At 41.4% G+C, this 21,850-nt stretch overlaps 2 protein-coding genes across 4 annotated transcripts; one reads left to right on the top strand and one right to left on the bottom strand.

The window, feature by feature from the left end:
• Positions 1–6,689: 6,689 nt before the first annotated feature.
• drg2 (developmentally regulated GTP binding protein 2) lies at positions 6,690–14,859 on the bottom strand. Of its 3 annotated transcripts, none has more exons than XM_033645467.2 (14): positions 14,771–14,859; positions 14,465–14,557; positions 12,617–12,777; positions 12,323–12,412; positions 12,179–12,239; positions 11,875–11,965; positions 11,651–11,723; positions 11,155–11,245; positions 10,932–11,029; positions 10,696–10,772; positions 10,510–10,598; positions 10,322–10,380; positions 10,187–10,240; positions 6,690–7,058 (listed from the first exon to the last, which is right to left on the bottom strand). In XM_033645467.2, the coding sequence occupies exons 2-14, from the start codon at positions 14,526–14,528 to the stop codon at positions 6,972–6,974; spliced, it is 1,095 nt and encodes a 364-aa protein (XP_033501358.1). In that variant the 5' UTR covers positions 14,529–14,557; positions 14,771–14,859; the 3' UTR covers positions 6,690–6,971. The 3 variants fall into 3 exon arrangements, with proteins under 3 accessions (XP_033501358.1, XP_033501359.1, XP_078017408.1); XM_033645468.2 differs by having other exon boundaries at positions 14,823–14,857; XM_078161282.1 differs by having other exon boundaries at positions 14,778–14,800.
• Positions 14,860–14,872: 13 nt separating this feature from the next.
• gfer (growth factor, augmenter of liver regeneration (ERV1 homolog, S. cerevisiae)) lies at positions 14,873–20,738 on the top strand. Its single transcript, XM_033645469.2, has 3 exons — positions 14,873–15,293; positions 16,935–17,149; positions 17,284–20,738. The coding sequence occupies exons 1-3, from the start codon at positions 15,081–15,083 to the stop codon at positions 17,444–17,446; spliced, it is 591 nt and encodes a 196-aa protein (XP_033501360.1). The 5' UTR covers positions 14,873–15,080; the 3' UTR covers positions 17,447–20,738.
• The last annotated feature ends 1,112 nt before the right edge of the window (positions 20,739–21,850 follow it).

Genomic DNA, 21,850 nt, shown 5'->3' with positions numbered 1-21,850 from the left:
CAGAGTGTAAATACTTTTAACTATACATCTACACCATAACACACTGTACTCCTACTTTAAGTGATACTTTATATGATTTCGTATCTGTTATAATTGATATGCATGATGGTTCCTTGTTTGCTTATTGGTTGTTTTTAATGTCTTTGTTCATGCTCAGCATCACTGAAAATGGGGGTCTCCCTTAATTGATTTCCCGAGTCTATAAATAAAGGTTTGAATGAATAAATGAATTATTGAAAATTTGCTAATGATTATTAGCAATGATGCATGGTTGCCTGTCGTAGCATAGAAAATATTTTTTATATATACTGGGGGAATGTGTCCAATATATAATTACTCTCTTGCTGTCCTCAATACATTCTTTCATGATAAACTCATTGTCCTTTGTGTCTGTGTGCATCACAACCCTGAACATCCAGTGGACATAATTTGCAAAAAGATGTTTCAATATGGTGTCTGAGTCTTCACATGGTGGTTCACTGTCTAATGATGCAGCCTGTCTCTTTAAAAAAGAAGCAAATTTAACTTGTTTGCTTCTGAATCTATGAGTGAGTGCTGGATTAGTGTTTGCTTCTTTATGTATACATCAATGAGATCAATGAGCTAATCCATCCCATAGACAAACATCAGCACATGAGATGCACAGAAAACAACCTGATCATTTGTTGAAGGCCTTAAAAGAGATTATCTTAACATAAAGGCAAATATAGTGCACCACAAAGTCTGTTAGCCTTTACCTCATGAATGTATGCTTGGTTCACACACACAAAAACAAGACCACTAATCCATTTGTCCATTAACTCCCTGTTTGCGTATAGAATATACTGTAAGCTCCACACAGGTCTGTGCTGAGTCTATTGTACAGCATCTATGTGTACAGAGGAGAAAACAAACATGAAGCAGTAAAACTGCTCTGAGGATGTTCTGTATATTATGTGGGCTTAAATCCATTTTTTGTCTGTATTGTAAAGTCACAATCTAAATGTCATTTGAATAAATGTGGATGTAGAACTTGGTCAAATCATGTGTTTTACTGTATATGAAATTATACTCATAGCGTACCATGAGGCCAGTAAGAATATGGCTTGTAGTTATGCTTGTATTGTATCATCTGATTTCATTATTGGCCAAAATAGATCATCTGTATCTCAAGAAATTTGTATTCACTCTTCAGTGAGTCTATAATTAAATGAAAGTATAGATCAGATGTTTCCCTCTGATGTTTAGTTGGTCCCTGTTGGAATAGCCCACACACTGAAAACCTGATTAGATTCTCAGCTCAGGTCAAAAGCTTCATGTAATGAGCAGACTGAAGCAGAAGAGGGCAGAAGAGACAAAGTAATCAGGGTGCAGATACATGGCTCAAATGCTGGTGAGTTCTGTCTATAGCTGATATATTTGCTATTCTATTAGCCAGGAATTGAAGAAGTATACGCATGAATTCACTAAAAAACAAAACAACCTTCTATATAATGATCACATATTTTATTGGAATTGTCCCTCCCAGCTCCCTTACAGTCAAACTGGTGGTGAGGTTACATTCAGGTTTACATATATCAGTAAACTGTAACTATTAAATGAAAGGGTGTTTTGCTGCATCTGCAGTTGGAGAAAAAATAACTTAATTCACTGGGTCGACTGCCGGCTACTTTTAAGGTTGAACCTGACAACTTTGACCATTAATTTAGTTTTTATTGTCTCTCTTGGATGACATACACTTTTAGTAAAGAGTGGATCATCAAGCGTTCATATATATTAATTTCAACCAGATTATGTGAACTTACAAAAAAGTGTCGTAGAGCGTCGTTCCTGTGGGCTACAGCAACACTAAACCCCTGAGCTTGCCTTAGAGGGACTAAATACACAGACCAGCTATTTTTAAATATCCCATGGAGAGAGACTCTCACTGCAGCCTGTTTTACTTTGTTCTGAAAATGTCGGCGTGCAGCCTCGTTCTGTGGACGATAAACGAGGTGCAGACTGATAAAGGAGGAAATACAGTGAGTGCAGGACGGAGCAGTGAGTGACAACAACCCCGCCCACGTGAAAGAGCACTGTTTGCGGTGTTTGCTAAGCGAACCTAGGGTCTAGGTACCATGTCTGAAGGAACACTTTTGGTTCTAAAGGTACCATACCAAAAGTGTTTGGTGGAAACAGGGCTGAAGAGTATCCATGCATAATATAATGTTATTTCCACTACAGAAGAGATTTGATGACCTCTAAAATTAGGTAGAGAAATAAGTGGACATATCGATATTGGTATAGGTTATCAGTCAAATGAGTTGTTACATATCGGCATATCAAATATCATCCAATATCGTCCATCCCTACAGGAGACCCACAAGCCATCAGGCCAAATGGGTCAATTGCTGTTTCTTTCAATGGCTTTAAACCCTGGAAATGTGAGTGATGTATGTTGGGTCAACACAAGCCCTCGTTGGCTATCGTGGCCATAGCAACAGCACTGGAAGCTCCTATTGGCTCAAGGAGTTCGCCTCCATCTTGGTATCCGGCTAGTCAGTTTTTTACATGCAGGACAGAGAAATTATGGATAATATGTGGAGAAATATGAATGTTTGAGACGATGCAATGGCTGGTAGTGGATATCAATGGCTGTAATAATATCCATCCATCCATCCTTTTTCATCCGCTTATCCGAGGCCAGGTCACAGGGGCAGCAAAGCTGAGCAGAGCACCCCAGACGTCCCTCTCCCCAGCAACACTTTCCAGCTCCTCCTGGGGGACCCCAAGGTGTTCCCAGGCCAGATGAGATATGTAATCCCTCCAGCGTATTCTGGGTCTGCCCTGGGCCTCCTACCAGTGGGACGTGCCCAGAACACCTTCAGCAGGAGGTGCCCAGGAGGCATCCTGATCAGATGCCTGAACAACCTCAACTGATTCCTTTCCACGCGAAGGAGCAGCGGCTCTACTCCGAGCTCCCTCCAGATGTCCGAGCTCCTCACCCTATCTGTAAGGCTGAGCCCAGCCACCCCACGGCGGAAACTCATTTTGGCCACTTGTATCTGTGATATCATTCAGTAAGACCAGTAAATCGAAAGCTTTGCCTTCTGGCTCAGCTCCCTCTTCACCATGATGATCCGGCACAGCGCCTGCATCACTGTAGATGCCACGCCAAACCGCAAATCCATCTCACGCTCCATTTTACCCTCATGTAATAATGTGTTTGGAATAAATATTTCACTAGATTTACATCATCTGACAGTGTGTGAAAACTGAACTGATAGCTGTGTAGGCACCGTTTCGTCTGGATAATATTGGTATGTGGATTCAAATTCTGGTCCCTAGGTGAGTAATAATTGTTTGTCATTGTTTGACAGACGCATTTGTCGAGCCTGCTGTGGTGGTTGTATCTTGAAACGTCCCACAACAATCAAACCAAGAGGAGTGTAGCTTTCAAACGATAGTGCGTATCGTGCGTAAACCACTTAAACAACAACAAATACAGCACTTGTTTACATATCGTAATCAGCAAATAAAATCTTAGGAGGGACAAACACGTCATCAGATTTCTTAACTCCTGCAAAAGCTCCTGAGTCACCAATGACTGCAAACTGTAGTTAAACTAGTAACTGAACTGCATGTAGTTAACTACTCCCCAACACTGTTAATCGAATAATCACTGCAACTCTGTGGCAAATAAAAAAGCACATGGTTGGATCATTATTGGTTTAAACAGAAAACTCCCAGGTTAAAATCTACCTGTTTAAAATGAGCCAAGTGTTGAGTGGTAAATTCACAAACCACTTTTTCTCATCAAGCCTTAACGAACTGTCAGAAATTCCGTTTACAGCCTTAAATAACACACTGATGGCACCAAAAACTAAATGAAACAAGGCTGATAAAAGAACTCTTATTCAACACCCAGTTCTGGCTCATATGCACTGGCACCACACAAACACACTCACATACATGCACACTCACTCTTAGCCACGCCATATGGAGCCAAGCAGCATCAAGTGTCATGCCTGCTCCACACAATACACACCCAATCGACCGTACCTTTGTTTCTTCTCTTCCTCCACGATATTATCCCTCCATCATTCCTCTCCTATTCAGGTTATTCCAAAACAGAATCTCTCCATCCACGACTCGCTCTGACGAGACATGTTTAAGGCATCTTTAAAGGCCAGCAGTGTCAACTCACAGCCCCTCTCTTTCTCTCCTGTTCTCGTAAAGCCTCCCACTCAGTCCCCCTCTCCTAACCCGAAGAGATGCTTGTGAATATTTAATGGTGCTATTGTGCCTGTGTGTGTGCCAGTGAATGGGGAGCATTGGCTGGGAGTCCATACTTTCTGGTCAACCTACCTTGGAGCACTGGAAACCGCCACATGAACAGCTGGGCAGCAGGGATGGAGGTGGTGGGGAGGTCAGATGTCGGTGACCCTCACCTGCTGTATGTAGGAAGCTCACCTGAGGGACTCCTGTCACAAAAGTGGGCCTCAACTGACCTTTATCGTCCTGTTTCCTGGGCTTAAAAAATATGCAATTAGCCACGTAAGTCAGACGCCGATTTGATTTATCACGAGCTAGTCAGCTAAAAACAAGTTATAGGTGGTCGCCATTTTGAGAGTCCAAGATGGCCCCCACAGAAACTTTGAAAAAAATGGAAACATTGGTTTTTGGGTTCATCACACTCTAAACTGTCTGAAAATGTATCAACTCCACAAAGATTTTGAACGGAGTTGCAAACAGGACATTGTGACCCTGACTAAAAGGTGGAGTCAGTAATTTTGGAGAAAGATTGTTGATATTCGCTGTGGAGTACAGACGCTGACTGCACCTTTTAGCCCGCTTCACTCAAGAAATGTTTTTGGCTTTGATGTTTGTCCTTCACTGTACAGACTGATATACGTGCAGAGTTTGGTACTGATGGCAAAAAAGCAAAGCAAAGTTAGCATCTTTCAGCGTATCTAACGTTATGCTAGCAGGGTCTGTGTTCCCCATCTCAATACGCTTTTATTACAACACATTAAGGAGACCTTGTAAAGAGTTTTGTGTTCTCAGGGATGTTTTTGTCTACACCACCGTCAAATGGTCAACGTATGCTTCCTTGAGTTGATGTGTTGAAATCACCCACCTGCAGCTCATAGAGAATGTGAGGTTGGGGACTCCATCTTGTGTTACTTGCGCCCTCTATGGTGGTCAAGCAGCTAATCACAATGAGCAATGGAGATCCATACTTCGCAGCCCAAGTCTGTATTACAGCAACACAAACACTTGTTTTGGGGAGAAGCGGGGTTGGCTACGGTGGGCAAGATGTCACTGCTACCCGCTTGAGGGCAGGCAGCCCGGCTTTTGGACCTACGCCAGAGAAGGTCCATCTCCAGTTTGGCATGGCACGACACATCTAAACTGACGATGGAAACACATATTGGTACGGCGTGGCTTTACTCAGTGCTGCCAAGAGTAACAATGGAAAAACTGGTATACTTCCACTCCCATATCTAGACATTGTAAACTATCTGGTTCTTGGACTGAGTGCAATCAGTGCATACACTTCAGTATCAGAGATAACGGAGCACGTAGCTGCCTCATAAGATGGTCCCTTTCAGCATAACCTCCGTTCAGATTCTCTGGAGCCTACTGATGCGACATTCTATGTAACCTACACCTTTAAATTTGCAGGCAAGATGGTTTTCTTGGTTTTACACATTGATATCTCTACAATGGCTAAATGGATTTTTACCATTCAAACTGCGTATGAAATGTCCATATCCCTTTGTTTTTTTGTGTGATTCGAACTGTGAAGATAGCCCTTTGTTTATATCATGAGACACATGCACAAAACTCACCATAAAGCCAGGCCATAGCCTTGTGAACATAGGACCTAGGGAACATAGGGACAACCCCGGACAGTTAGCAGCTAGCTAGCTGGACTGGACAATTTAGCAGCTAGTGTCAGATAAATCCCTCAGGAGCTGAGTGGAGACAAAAATGGAGCTAAAAGCAGAGAAATATTGGACTCATGTTCTCCAGGCGGTTAGAAAAAGGTCTTGAAATAAATGCTGAAGTTGCTCTGTTGCTCCAGGATGTGTCCGTTCATCATATACAATGCATGAAGCCAGTTTTGTCTTTGTGTTTCTACTGCTACATGACCAAAAAAATGTATTGCCGTTTAAGACATTCAAAATTAATAATGTATGTATTTCCACTTCTTAATCTGAAATAAAAATGAACTAGTCAGGCTACATTATGAAATCTAAGAGGGCACTATTAGAACGCAGACCTTGGCCAAATGCCCAACCTGGAAAGTTAACAAAAGTGAAAAATAATTTGTATTTGGCCCGTGATTTGGATCTGCTTCAAAATGCTTCACCCTGCCACCAAGATTCATGGAAATAGGGCCAGTAGTTTTTCCGTATTTCTGAGGACAAGAAAACTGAAACCAAACCTCCCTGGCAGAGGTAACAAGAATGATGAAATAATATTTTATAATTTATTAAATGATTTCCTGCATTTTTTAAACCATATATTTTGCATAATTTCTTCATATGGCTGTTTACTTTATAATTACTTATTTAACACTGAATACTTTGGATGGACAAAAAAGTCAAGGCCTAACAGGTGAGGTGTTTGGATGTGGCTAAATCTGACCCAGGTGAGACACAGTAGAGATATACCAATAATACATGAAGGTGAAAGTGATGGAAATAAAACAAACACAAGGATTCATCTAACAATTTATGGACTTTATTCTTTTTCATCCTACTTTCCTCTGAATCAATGAATCTTCCTTATCTTAATCAAAAGATAAAATACTGTCCACAACCAGCTCATGTACGGTCTGTCTCTTTCAATGTCTGTTAATTTTCATATACAAAATAAGAACGGTGGCTATTTGTCATTGCTGTATATATCTACTGTACAGTGGGTCTGTCTTTCCGTTTTCACTCCTCCATTCAAAGCGTGACTCCTCCTGCTCAGTCCTTCTGTCCAGTCAGCAGCTTGTTTTACTTCTTAACGATCTGGATGACGTCCTCGTGCTCCATGATGTGCGTTAGGCCGACCCTCTGGGGGCTGTACTTGGTACTGGTTCCCTGGAAGACCAACAGACGACACATTTCAGACCCTTGCTTTGTGTTTGTTGGGGTGATGCACCACAGAGTCGTCCTCTGCATCCGCTCGACTCTGCCTCTCATGTGTGACAGCACTGTAAACACAGCTGTAGCTCAAATGGTGAGTTCAATTTGAGAAGTCAACTGAGCAAACTCTGAATACAGTGAGTATTACTGTCAGTGCCTTTCCCTCACACATCTGATCCAAAATGATCAACTGTGTTTACAGTAGTTAATGACGCAAGACATTTAATGAGGGTGAAGTACAATGATAGCGCTCACAGTCAGTGTGTAGACTGTTTCCCTGTCCCTTACTATGAATCAGTGGTTTTCAAATGATGTGCTGTGATGCAAAAAGTTATGAATGAATTTTTAATTGACTGTATCAGTATGTTGAGGGCACCCATTTCCTAATAAAGAGACAAGCTCTAGTTAAAAAATGTGAGTTAAGCTAATTCAATTTAATCTAAATTTAAAAACCTTCATGGAGAACCTATTTGTCGCTGTTCGGCCGAGGGAATTTGAAGTGTGGGACACATCACATTATCTGACATTATTTCCTGTTTAAATGGAGGTGTTATTGGTGCTTTGATGTAATTTTTAAAAAAGTTTAAAATAAATTCTTGAATCATTTTATTAATGAACATTTCATGAGTAATAGTTGGTTGTTTTTTGATACAAGTAAATAAAAACAAATATCTATGTCATGATAAGAGTGGTAACACATGTGAAAGAGGCTACTGTGCACAGAGCTACAGTGTGACATCGGTCTATATGTTGCACGTGCTACGCCAAATCAGTCTGTGAGCTGAATGAAGTTACCGCAGTAGCACACGTGCAGTACAGCTCTGCGCTGCATGTGTGGTAGACAGAGCTGCTTGATTGTTTCTAGTTTGTGTATGAGGTGGATCATAGCGTGTCGCCATTCTTCTTGGTAGTTGTAGTCTATTTTGTGACATGGAGACAGCACCTGGATGTTTAAAAATGCAGCAACAACAGACGTTTCATACACAAGACGTGTATAACAAAGTGTCTCTCGCTCCTTCCCTCCCTGAGCCTCTCTGTTGATGCTCAGTGCATATACAGTATAAGATTAATGGCCTAAATAAATACAAATATTTAAATCATTTTCCAGCTCTAGATTTCTTTAAAAGGCCAACAGATGGAAAATGACTTGTTCCAGACTATAAAGGATTTAGGCCTACGTGATACTTTTATACTCGTGTTATAGTTTTGTGTCCTGTGCTGCAAACTTTTAAACCTCTGTAGCTCCAGTGCCGTGTGCAAAAAGTTACTCTTGCTACTGTTGTGTGTAAAAATCTTGCAGTGTTAATATGCATGCCACCACAGAAGAATAATTCATTTAGTCATTTTACTAGTGTGAAATCACCACTTAATCCAAGCATGACTGGAATGTAGTAAAACTGCCACACAGAGATGTTCACTGGCAAATTCTGGGAATGTCCTTGCTCACTCCTCACAACTTTTAATGTCCTGGTACAAACTTTGTGTTGGGACACCCTTGAAACATCTTATCTGATTTGCTCACCACTTAGATGCAAACTGGTTAACCACTGTTTATCGCTGTGTTTTTCAAAATTAACAGACAGAATGTTCTTTATTCTCCCCACTGAACAGAAAAACTCAGTCTTGACCTAAACACTGTTATGTGTACTATTACACCTCTAGTAGAAGGACCACCATTAAAGCCCAGTTCAGACCAAAGATTTGTGACGAGACCAGTTGAAACATGCAACTACTTACACTGCTCTGTTCTGCAACGTTTTAAAAACCTGCCGGTTCACACCAATGCAACTAGGCAAGATGGTGTATCATCAATCTATCTATCTATCTATGCAACAACTCTCTGTACTTCTGTTATGATTTGCAGCTTTTCACAGGGTATATGCAGGAATCCTGAGGTTAATTTCAATACCTTTAAGACTTTTTTAAGACCTTCCAAAAAAAACCTTAAGACCTCATCGCCACTTCAAGCTGTCGTCAGCAGCAACGCATCTTTAACTTACTAAACAGTTGTAGTTTGCAATTTAATCTATGGAGCACAAACATACAACAGAACTCAGATAAGATGAGAAGGATTTTTTATTGTCTTTTGCACCTCTGTTTGGAGCCTGGACGTGCGCTGTTGCGTGATGTCGCACAGGTACGCGCACGGCCCCGAGTAGCAGTCCGAGTGTGACTACCTACACATCGTTGTTTGTGATAGTCACAAGGAGGAAAATAAATTATACATTCATGGATACTTTTTGTCAAAGCTTGAATGCCAAGAAAATTTAATACTTCATAAAATCACGATTAAGACTTTTTAATGCTTTTAAAGGGCTTTAATTTTCCAACATTTGATTTATCAACTTTTAATACTTTTTAAGACCGCGCAGACACCCTGTTTCAAGTTTATCTGTGGCTGAACATAATTTGTAGCTTCTCAAAATATGAATGAGAATAGTGATAGTGAGATACTGGCTACAACTGCATTTGCAGTGACTAACAAAACCAGCATCAGATGGACTGTATTCATCATAAATACGCCACAATAATAAAAGTAAGCAGCGTCAATTTATCAGCAAGTGAGAATGTGTGTGTGAGGGGGCATAAGCACACACAGCGAGCAGCAGCGAACCACCAGCGACACCGGCACACTGTGAGGACGGAAACAGGCTCGGCAGGGATGGAGCACCTGCTGCAGCGAGCGAACACACCATCTGCGGTCACTTTGACTCGACCAGCGGACTTCACTACAAGCTGACTGGCTGTTGAAACAGGTGACATGCTTCACATTCTTAAACCAGCTGCCGGCGATTTGACCAGCTGAGTTGCAGGTGACACCATCAGCCGGCTTGAGTTGGGCTCAGACGGCCAGTTGACACAGCTGCAACTTTTCTCTGCAACGTTCTAAAATGGTTTCATCTCATTGTGAATCTTTGGTCTGAACTGGGCTCACTGTGTGTGTGATGTAATCTATCCATGACATCTAAACACAGTCTTTGCTGTTTATCCTCAGTAGGTCAACATGAGAGAAACATTTTATGGGACAAGAGGAACTGGAGTTAAGTTTGTGAAGGTCACTGCCCCTGAAAACTTGAACTTACCCAAACCAGGGCATATTTGAACTGGCTGGCTAAGGTTCTGTGGATTCGATGGCACTGTGGGGAGAAAGCAAAACGCGCGTATTTGCAAAAATGTCACATACTGTACATGTGCGAATTCATGTGTTTCTTACTTACCACGTGTTCTACAGTTGCTGCTCTTCTCATAATGATGGCATCAGAAAAGTCTGGGCGCTCTGATGGAAACAGAAGAAGTTAACACAAATACAATCCTTTAGGTGTTCAGGTGCTTGTGTCAGTGTAATGAGTGAATGACACCGTGTGTGTGTGTGTGTGTGTGTGTGTGTGTGTGTGTGTGTGTGTACCTCCTCTTTTCTTTGTGTAAATGCAAATCAGAGCCAGGTATTCCCACAACATCTCCAGGAGGTAATCCAGGTTCAACTTCATCCCACAGCTGAAATATACACAGAGAAGCTGTTTAACTCCCGTATAAATACATACATAAATGAAAAGATGACATCTTCCAACTAAGGCTCATACAGATATCTGACCTGATGACAACACTGTGAGGTCTGTGAGCCAGGCGGTCCACCTCCTCGATGGAGATTTGATCCACCTTATTGTACACCTGTGAAAACCACAAATAATATGAGGGGGAAAAAAGGAGACTCTAGATTAATGAACACAAGCTAAAAATGAGTTTGAACTTGGAATTTGGCTTCAATACATTTAAAATTTTGGAGGTACGAGGCCATTAACAAAACCCAGATGATGCGAGGTGACGTACATAAAGGCAAGGCATGTAAACTCTGTTCCCGACGATGACATCGATGAACTCGTCCGGTGTGCTGTCCTCCCTGAAGAGGACTTCTGCGTTAAAGATTTCTGAGGAGAAGGGGTTAAAGAAATCAACCAAATACTGCTGTGACTGATTGACAAGTCCATGGACATCACAAAAGAATAGACGTTAAATAAACAGACCACTGAGGTAACGACTGAGTGAAGGATACTGTATTCGTGAAGGATGAGTTGGACAAGCTTCTCTGAGCAGTGGGTGAGAGGAACTGTGGAGTTGTAGGAGAGGCCGCCACCTTTCTTGGGCTACAGAGAGATAAATCACACATTTATTGGCCTATTAACATCAGAGCAAGGCACCTTGACACATATTTGTAATCTCTACACACACAGGGTCCTTAATTGATTATCTAATTTCTATTTACAGCAACCATCTGTCATTTTTTTCCCTGACTCACAGTTTACTTTGCATAGCAACCAGATGAATCTGCAAGTTCATGTTTATTCACTCTGAATATTGCGTCTGGTCCCTCTTCTGTTCAGACAGATTTCCAGCCAACCTGGCTCGAGACAGGCCAATCACAACCATTTATCTAATATGGGGCATGTTTCAGATGATGACTAACATCTTACGGGACACACACTTTCACGGTGGGGATCAAAGATGGCTGTATAAAGAGGACTGGATCCAGCACTGGAGGAGAAATGTACCTTGAAATAAATATTTGGTTTCGTCCTGTTGAGTCTGATGCCGACTGACTCCAACTCTTTTTCTAGAAGTTCCCTAAAAGGATACAAAAGAAATTAAAGGCAAGAATTAGTTCACAAAAATACTCGTATGGCTCTCAAACACCCTCTGACAGACTCACGCACGCGCGTGCGCGCACACACACACACACACACACACACACACACACACAGTGGGCGTCACACACCTCTGGACATCTCCTTTGGTGGCATCCAACATCATGATGACGACGTCTGCTGTCCTGGCAACAGCGATGACCTGCCGACCTCTACCCTTGCCTACAAAAAGTCACAGTGGCAGCGTGTTACAACCACTATATAGCCTTTTCTTATCATTGTGAGTGACAGTATCTAAATTAAAAACTCAACACACATCGTCATTTATTAATAATTCTGATATAACACCATAATTACGAAATAGAGGCAACAGAACTCTGTCCGCTCACTTTGGGTTTAACCAAACAAAACACAAAACATGAAACCTGAACGTACCTTGGGCAGCACCCTCAATGATTCCTGGCAGATCCAGCAGCTGGATGTTGGCCCCTTTGTACTGAAGACATCAAGTAACAGTGTAAATGTCTCATAGTTACACACACATTGTTACAAGACGTGCAGTGGTGTGAGTGTGTTTACCTCTATGACACCAGGTATGCAGGTGAGAGTGGTGAACTCATAGGAAGCAGCTTCACTGGCCGTTGACGTCATCAGACTAAGGAAGGTGGACTGCAGGACACAACAGAGGAGTCAGTTACACGAGCACATGTTCAATCTTTGGATCATGTTTCACTTCTGGTGCCTTTCAACACGAGAAGAATCTTTGCAGCTTTGTTCAAGGATTTTGTCATTAGGTTAGTAGTACTTCAGATACACTACAGGATTAAGGAAACATTTTTATGACAGTAAAAATGACCCACCATGTTGACGTACCTTACCCACAGAGGGAAAACCAATAAGAGCAACACGAGCGTCCCCTGATTTCATGACATCGAAGCCTTCGCCTTTGGCCCCCGCCGACTTGGACGGCTCCAGGAGCTGAGCTCTGTATTTGGCTAGCTTGGCCTTGAGCAGACCCAAATGGTACTCAGTGGCTGGAGAAATGAATGAAAAAAAAGAACAAAAAACAAGGAAGTGACTCAAAATGTATTAACAGAACAGTGTTTCGAGATTTACTGGCATCTAGCAGTGACGACTGCAGACTGCAATAAGTTGAGACTTCTCCTTTAGGATTCCTAAGTGTTTATTGTTCAGGAGGTTTTTACCAGGAGCCGAATTATCCGCAGAGGTCTCTTCCTCTCATAAAAACAGAGGACCAGGTGGAATAAAGCAGTTTCACTTTACAACAAATACAATTTCTGTTTCTCCAAGGCTGTTTGGCTTTTCACAGACAGGTTGCCAGCCTGTGAATTCATTCATTCAATTTTTGCTATGTTAATTTAAGATCCAGATGTTCAGGAGATTTTACTGGGAGCTGAATTATCCACAGAGGTTTCTTACTCTCCAAAACAAACAGACCAGGTGATTTAAACTGGTAAAAACACAGTATAAAGCAGTATCACTTTACAAATCAGTGTTTCTGCAACACTGTTCAGCTTTCCCACAGAATAAGAATCTATGAGCCGTGAATGCAGCACAGGTAGAACTCCTTATGAGATGTTTTTTTTCCCTTAGCAGCAGTTTGTGGAGTTTTCAGTCAATCCAATCAGAGCTGATCAGACTGACAGATGAGAGGAGCAGCTGTTGAAAGCAAACTTTTGGACCAAGAAGGACTAAATTTAATTTTCACTGAACCTGGTGTTCTGCTGCTCTGTCTGTGCCCAGAGTTTGCTCTGCACTCTGAGAGTGTACTGAAATGAATAACGGAATGGTTTATATACTGTATTCCAACAGCACCTCTAATAAATGGTCCAGGTCCAAAAATAAGAAATCAGTATGTGGTGGCAGATGTTATCGTGGCAGGCCGCCACAAACAAATGAATGTGTGGGAAGCCCTGCAGCACCTACTAATGTGTCTACCTTTCTTTCTGTGATAACTTAAGATAGCTACAGACATTCAGGACATTTTTAGCGGGAGCTAAATTATCCGCAAAAGTCTCGGCCTTCCCAAAACAAACAGACCTGCTGATTTAAGCCAGTAAAAACACTGAATAAAGCAGTTTCAAATGAACAAAATTAGCGTTTCTCCTACACTGCTCATCACAGGGCTGTTGACTACAATGGCTGATGTGACAACACTAATGGTTTGGTTTGTCCATTCTGGGCTACTGTAGCAACATGACAATGCAACATGGCCATCTCATGAGACAATGACCTGCTCCCTATGTAGATATAAAGGCTCATTCTGAGGTGATGAGATCAAAAGATTCTTATTTTCAGGTGTTAATACACTAAAGGAAATATACTTATTATATCATATTAAACGTCTGCCAGTATATCCTCCTATATCCTGCACACCGGACCTTTAAAGTAGGGGTCTGACTCCAGAACAATGCAGGTGAGAAGTGATGAGAGGCTTCTATAAAACTGTAACACCTGCAGATCCACCACACTGAAGTGTTTGATTCATTAGGGCCTATTGGCTGTTTGGGATTGTTCCTTTAATTGTGGTGCCAACTGTAATCAAGCTTAAGGTGTCAATTAACGCGCCTCTCCTTGAATTTCTGTGTGATTAATAAGTAACACAACACTGGCAGCTGACACACATATGCACAGAGTCAACTGGCTTCAACTTCGCCTGTGGTGTGGCTAACAGTTAGCCTAGCCACTGCCCTCTCTTACCTTTGTTTTTCTGTGTCCGAGAGATTTCTCTCTCTATTTCCGCGATTTTTTCCAAGATCCCCATTATGGCAGTTCAAGTGTGCTACAGCTCCACTGTCAAGAGAGAAGTAAGCAGAGAAAAGAAACGTGTCACTCCACAGTTGTTAGCTTTGTTAGCCACCCGGCTAACCTGCTAACCAGTGACTCTTAACAGTTGACAAACCGCGTTAAAAACAGCGAATCGAAACACAGAGGTTTAAATGAGTTTCCGCATACACCACACGAAATGTCAACTGTTTAAAATGTTGAAATATGACAGAAATTTACACTTTACAGACGCTACTCTCCGCGGCATGCACAGAAAACTGACATCACTAACCGGAAGTTGTTCCGTGACCATGAAAGGTCCGGGCGGAAACAAGGAAAGTCACTGTAACACACAATTTGTCCCATGTAGTTAACGCTCACATCAACCGGGAAGTGTGCAGCCTCATTATGAAACTATCCGCACGGTAGAGTAAAATATTAATAATCGATAATGTGTCCAGTGGAGTGTCGCTGCCTTTTAACAGCCGGACATTGCTGATGTTGTATCGATAGGTCGGTCAAATTATTAGGTAATATATTGGAAGCGAACATGGCTGCGCCCACAGCACCGAGAGGATCATCAGCCTCCAGCCCGCCCGGGTTTGAAGGTTTCCCGTTTGCGGTGGCCGGTAAACCAGCGGAGGAAAGCTCCGGTAAAGAGCAGGAGCAGGTCGGGGACGTGAAGAAGAAGCCGTGCAGAGCGTGTACGGACTTTAAATCCTGGATGAAGGTGCAGAAGAAACAGGCGACAGCTGCTGTACAGGTGACAAGAGGTCAAGGAGGATCAGTAGAAATATTACTCTAACTGTCGGAAAGTTTGGCTGGACTAGATAATAGTTTGTACACTAATATATATATTTTTTAATGTGCTAGAGTTTTGTCCTCCCTCGTGCTTTTGTAGAGTTTGTAAAGTCATCATGACGCAATGTTTCATGCTTGTTAACTTTCACCCTGTCATGCCAGATGCACACATCTATTTTAACGCTTTTCAGTTCAGTTCTATTAATAAGGGACTGTTCTTTACTTATCAGAGTAGAGAGGTGGCTGCACGCCGCCAACAACAGCACTGAACTCTGAAGCCAATTTTTGTAGTGGTTAAAAGTGGAATTACATCATCATGTGAGGCCATGGGATCCAAAAAGATCATCACCCATTGACTCGCTTTGCAAAACAGACGTCTGTAAATCAGTGGATACATTTTTTTAAGCATCCAAAAACCCCCTATGAAATGTAATCCACTGTGTCTGACAGCATTTGATAGGTATAGTAGAGCCGTAAGATTAAGTCATTGTATCCCCATGCAAATTAGCAGAGTGCTAACCTGGAAGTTAGGCACTCACCTCTCGTCAGTCTCTAGTGCGCATATTCTTTTGGCCTCATAATGCGGAACATTCAGGTAATTTCATACCACGGAAACAGAGCAATTTTGGCTTCAGGCACCACTGAGCTACTTTCACAGGAATGAATGGGGTCCTGCTTTGAATGCTGTGTACATGTAATATCCATGGATGGCTGGAGTGTGACTTTGGGCTTTTTTGTTGTTGTTGTTGTTTTTTTTAACCCTACCTGAAGCTATAGATATTTTTTCCTTGCCTGACCCTCCCTTCATCATAAATTAGTTATTAGATTTTAAAAACTTACACTTCAATGTCTGAAAGTTAAAAGTTGAAGACAGAATCCAGGAGTTGAGTCCCTCTTCAAGGACGGAAAGACGTGCAGTAGCTGTTGTGTGTGCAGAACAGATCAACATAATAAAATTACAGTAATCCAAATGAAAAAATGATACATAGAATACATATAAATATATATTTGTATATGTATGTGACAGTAATAATCATGTGTAGTAATAGCAGAAGTATGATTAATAACAATAGTTGTAGTAGTAGGCATCAGGCAGGACCACAGCAGCAGCACGACCATGACCATGATCCAGGCCCCACTGCGACCCGAGGGAACCTGCGAGACACCGGAGCACAAAGGCGGAGGAAGGGGAAGAAGCAGAGTTATTAACATGCATTAATGGGACATGAATGTTTGCAAATGGAAAGAGGGAAAAGGAGCTTAGTTTATCATAAGAAGTCCCCTGGCAGACTAGGCCATATCAGCCTAACTAGGGGGCTGGTTCAAGGCAGGCCTGAGCCAGCCCTAACTATACGCTTTATTAAAGAGGAAAGTCTAAAATCAACTGGAAGATGGCACCACAGAAGAAGAGCCTGAGAGGCAGATGACTTCATATAAATAAAGTAACTTGATCCCAATCTTCAAGACACAAACAGGCTTTTCAGGACAGGATATGAGCAGTGCATGTGTAACCACAACATTAACCATAATGCAGTTGGCCGACTGTTCCCTTTTAAAATACCAGCTGATTGACTCCGCTATGTGTGCTTGTATGACTCACCAGGAGACCCAAGCTGCAGAGCCAGAGCCACAACAAGACCCACAGTGCCCGCTGGACCGGCAAGAGCTGGGGCGTAACACCTGGTCCTTCCTGCACACTATGGCGGCATATTACCCCGATCGTCCATCTGCGACCCAGCAGCAAGAGATGGGGCAGTTCATCAACCTTTTCTCCAAGTTCTTCCCGTGTGAGGAATGTGCAGAGGACCTCAGGGGCAGGTCAGACCTCAGTGCTTAGACAGTCACATATCAGGTCTTGTAGCATCTAAGCTAACAGATCTGCAGTTATCACATTTAAAAATGCCATTAGACAAAAGGAAGCCATTTCTAAATGCACTATTTCCTCTCTGCAGATTGAAAACCAATCAGCCAGACACCAGGAGTCGCCACGCTCTTTCTCAGTGGTTCTGTCGTATCCACAATGACATCAACGTCCGGCTGGGCAAGCCTGAGTTTGACTGCTCCCGTGTGGACGAGAGGTGGAAAGATGGATGGAAAGATGGCTCCTGTGACTGAGCGATAAGAGATGTGAGAATGGAGAGGAGAAACTCTTTGTCAGAGGTCACATCTCTGTTGTGGAGAAACTTTACATGAAGAGAGAAAGGCTGTGTGGTACATTTCAGACTCTTGTTTTGTGGTTAGTTAATAACTGATCTGGTAATAAAAATTAAAGTATCCCTCTCTGTTTCTCAGATCAGAGCCAAGACTCACTGAACGTCTTTATTCCAGTTATTGGGGAGTTTTAAAAGGTTACTACACAAATGTTTGCTGAAATTTTGCATCAAATCTTGTGTGAAATGAAAAACGTATTTTTAACCAGTGTGGCCCTGATGTGTCTGTTAAAGCTTTGAGTTGGTTACAAACACATTTTGCCATTAAAATGTTGTTTCCAGGGGCCTGTATCACGAAGCAGGATTAATGTCTTAGCGAGGTAACTTCAGGGTTAACCCTGGGTTTTTGGTCTCACGAAGCCGGTTCAGTTCTTATCGGGGTAGATCACCATAGTTACTTTGAACGGCTATCCTGCTCCGGAGCAGGGTAAGTTCAGGGTTGAATCTGATCCTATAAAAAGCACCACCCACTGGCCAATCAGCTGTTCGGAAAAAAATGACTCTGCTGACAGAAATGCAGCCCAGTCATGACGGGAAGTTTAATTCATTTGATTGATTTTGATTTGAAAGTTTATTTTGAACATTAAAAAAGAAAAGAAAGCAACAACAACAGACAATGAAAAGATTGTTCAGAAAGGAGTGGAAAGAAGTCAAAATTTCATCCCACCCCTTCATAAGAAAGAAACTGATCATTTGCGGACACTTAATATATTAGTGCCAACATTTTGTTTTGTTGGAGGAAATGATCCCTGTTAAAGATAATGGGCCTAATTGACAGCTTTGCTATTGGAAGTGTGGAAAGTAGCCTATCATGTCTACACTTCATGGTGTTTGAGGGATTTTCCTTTTTGTTTTTTAAAGAGGGAGACTAGGTATATTTTTGCACAGCTGTTAATTTCTAACACAGCTCAATATCACGATGATTTTATTCAGACTATCAATTTGGTGTTGATATGATTTAATTGTGGCGTCAGCTTTAAGCTTTATTGTAGCATATATAACGTTATGACAAAGAAGACCAATTTATCAGACGCAATGATGTTAGACGATAATTGTAATACACGCAATTCATCTGCGCAGCATTGATTTCATGGGATTCAAGGGTGTGATCAGTGTCAGATGTACAGGTACAGGTACTGCAGCTACTTGAACCAGTGATGAGTAATTTAACCTACACATAATTTTATTTGCTACCTTGTTTTGTCTTGATTTTTCCCTCTCTCCTCCTCTATTTCTTCTTTCCTGACACGTTTTTTTTCTTGTCTATTATGTGATTTCATTGATGTTTTGACAGGGGAATTTCTTTGATAAGCTTTTAGTGGCTTCTAACCTCTCCGGCACTTTTCTTTTTTTTAATCTTGTAAATTTTATACTGTCTGTTTTTAACATTATGTAAAAATAAACTAATCTAAACTAAAGCTAAATATTATTCATCCCGTTATGCGTTGCCACGCGTGTTTCCTCCTCCTGCAGCTGCCATGGTGTTGGCCTTTTCTGTAATGTTGCTTTTCTCCTCCTCATATTTTAGTAGAATTAATCTCTGATCCTCACGAGAAATACTTTTTTTCCCCCACATACGGCGCTCTGTGAGGACGCTCAGTGACGCTGCGCTTCTCTCATGATTGTGATTGGTCCGCTGCGTGCGCGTTCACAGCTCTTGATAAAGCAATCCTGGGTTGAGTTACCGAGTTGATATCCAGCTTCGTGATACCGATTATCCTGACTGCCATTGTTAGGGTTAGTCAACCCAGGATAGGTCAGGGTAACCCAGGAAAGGTTGATCTTGCTTCGTGATACAGGCCCCAGGTCTGTTCCAAGGCACAACATGGTTTTGCCAACTAGAACATGCTCCTGGACCAACATTGGAATCAACCAATCACAGCCCTCTGACATCATAAGTGTGCTGCTCCTGCGCTTCATTCAACATTGTGTTGTGCTTCCTCAGAGCTGAGCTAGTTTTACAAATTGAAGTTAATACAATTAAACACAATCCTCAGTAACATTGAACAAAAACATTATAAGCTACTGCAGGGTTAGCAATTAGCTTGCTAACTAGCTTGGCTATGCTAACAAGTAAACTTGCTGATAGAGTAGAATATTAGCGAGTCAGCTTGGCTATGCTAATGAGTAAACTTGCTGATAGGCGAGAATATAATCGAGTTAACTTGCTAACTAGCTTGGCTATGCTAACGAGTAAACTTGCTGATAGAGTAGAATATTAGCAAGTCGGCTTGGCTATGCTAATGAGTAAACTTGCCGATAGGCGAGAATATAAGCAAGATAGCTTGCTAACTGGCTTGGCAATGCTAATGAGTAAACTTGCTGATAGACTAGAGTATTAGCGAGTAAGCTTGCTTATTAGCTTGGCTATGCTAATGAGTAAACTTGCTGATAGACTAGAATATTAGCGAGTTTGCTTGCTAACTAGCCTTGCCATGCTAATAAGTGAACTTGCTGATTGATTAGAATATTAGTTAGTTAGCTTGCTTATATTCTCGCCTATTGGCAAGTTTACTCATTAGCATAGCCTACTGGCAAGCTTACTTGTTAGCATAGTCAACCTAGTTAGCAAGCTAACAAGCTAACCCTGCAGTAGCTTATAAGGTTTTTGTTCAGTGTCACTGAGTATTTTGTTTCACTGTACCAACTTCAATTTGGGTAAGCTAGCTTAGCTCTGAAGAAGGCACACAAAGTCATTTTGAAAGAAGTACAGGAGCAGCACACTGCTGATGTCAGAGGGCTGTGATTGGCTGACTGCAATGTTGATCCAGGAACACGTCCTACTTGGCAAAAATCACATCGTCCCTGATCTAAGTTGTGTTTTGAAGCCTTGTTTAATCCAGAAGAATCACTACAACACAAAATATCACTTCTTACATGTGACAAAAAATATTTGTTACGCAATGCTCATTTTGTCAGGGAATAATTAGAGCTTTCACTAAAACTTTGTGTCAGAGAAATATATATATTTTACATAATGATTACAGAATGTTTCCTCACTGTATAACACTCAGATTGTGTGTTTATGTGTGTTTTGTGGTGTTATACCTGCAACATATGTTAATTTATTTGCATTATTTTGTGCTGGAATTAGTCATTATGTAATTTTTGATTACAGTGATGATTAATTGATCATTTAAGTCATTAAATCAAATACAAATATCTATATTTTGTTGATTAAAGCTTCTCAAAAGTGATCATTTAGTTGTGTTTCCTTAATCCATGTCACTGTAAATTGATTTTTGGCTGCTGGTTGAACAAAATAAGCATATTGAACAATCATTTTGGTAACATATAATTTACACGTTATAAAATAAACTATGCATAAAGTCAGATAATGGGTTAATGGGTAATTGGTGGCAGTTCAGGGTCAGTCAAGGGCCTTTGAGCACCTCGGCCATGTGACCTTATCTGTCTGTGTTATTAATAAACACTGATCATGAATTTGTTATTTAAGGAGCCGGCAGAGGACACACACTGAGACAAACAAGTCTAATGCTCAGCTGCTACTGTTTGTTTCACTGTCATCGTGATCCTGTGAAGAGTTAATGTATTTGTTCCAATTACTGTACAGCTACAACCACCATCATCAACTGTGGTTTGAATCACTTCCTGTCCCATATGAGTGTGTTTATCTCCGTTAATGAACTGTACTGTTCAGATACTGAATTTTGAGGTAGATGTTACTGACCTCTAGTGGTGTGAGACGAGACAGAAGTCATGCATGTAGTAAAAATGATACCACTTGGGTTTTCACAAAACTATCACTTCCCACTGAAACTCATAATTTCATCTTGAGACGTTTGGCTAAACTGTCATTATTCATGCCACAGTAATTGGTAAGTGTCACATGGTAAGTGACCTGTGACTAGTTTATTGTGGTATTTGGCACAAGTACATCATCATGAGACTTTTCTCCATGCCCCATTTCATTACTTAATAAAAATGTTTGTGGCTACTGAACAATTCAGGCAGGATTTTTCACTTATTATGTTGTTTGTAGTTTACAGTCATTATGGCTGAAATGCCTCATATTTAGATGGGGTCGAACTTTTATTTTACTTTTGTCATATCCTCCTGAGACCCCTTGGGATACACTCACCGGCCACTTTATTAGGTACACTTGTTCAACGCAATAAGCCAATCACGTGGCAGCAACTCAATGTATTTAGGCATGTAGACATGGTCAAGACGACCTGCTGAAGTTCAAACTGAGCATCAGAATGAGGAAGAAAGGTGATTTAAGTGACTTTGAACGTGGCATGGTTGTTGGTGCCAGACGGGCTGGTCTGAGTATTGACTGGGATTT

This window comes from Epinephelus lanceolatus, chromosome 18, assembly GCF_041903045.1.
Source record: "Epinephelus lanceolatus isolate andai-2023 chromosome 18, ASM4190304v1, whole genome shotgun sequence".
In the NCBI taxonomy this organism is placed as follows: domain Eukaryota; kingdom Metazoa; phylum Chordata; class Actinopteri; order Perciformes; family Serranidae; genus Epinephelus; species Epinephelus lanceolatus.
This window is presented reverse-complemented; position numbering and strand designations above follow the sequence as displayed.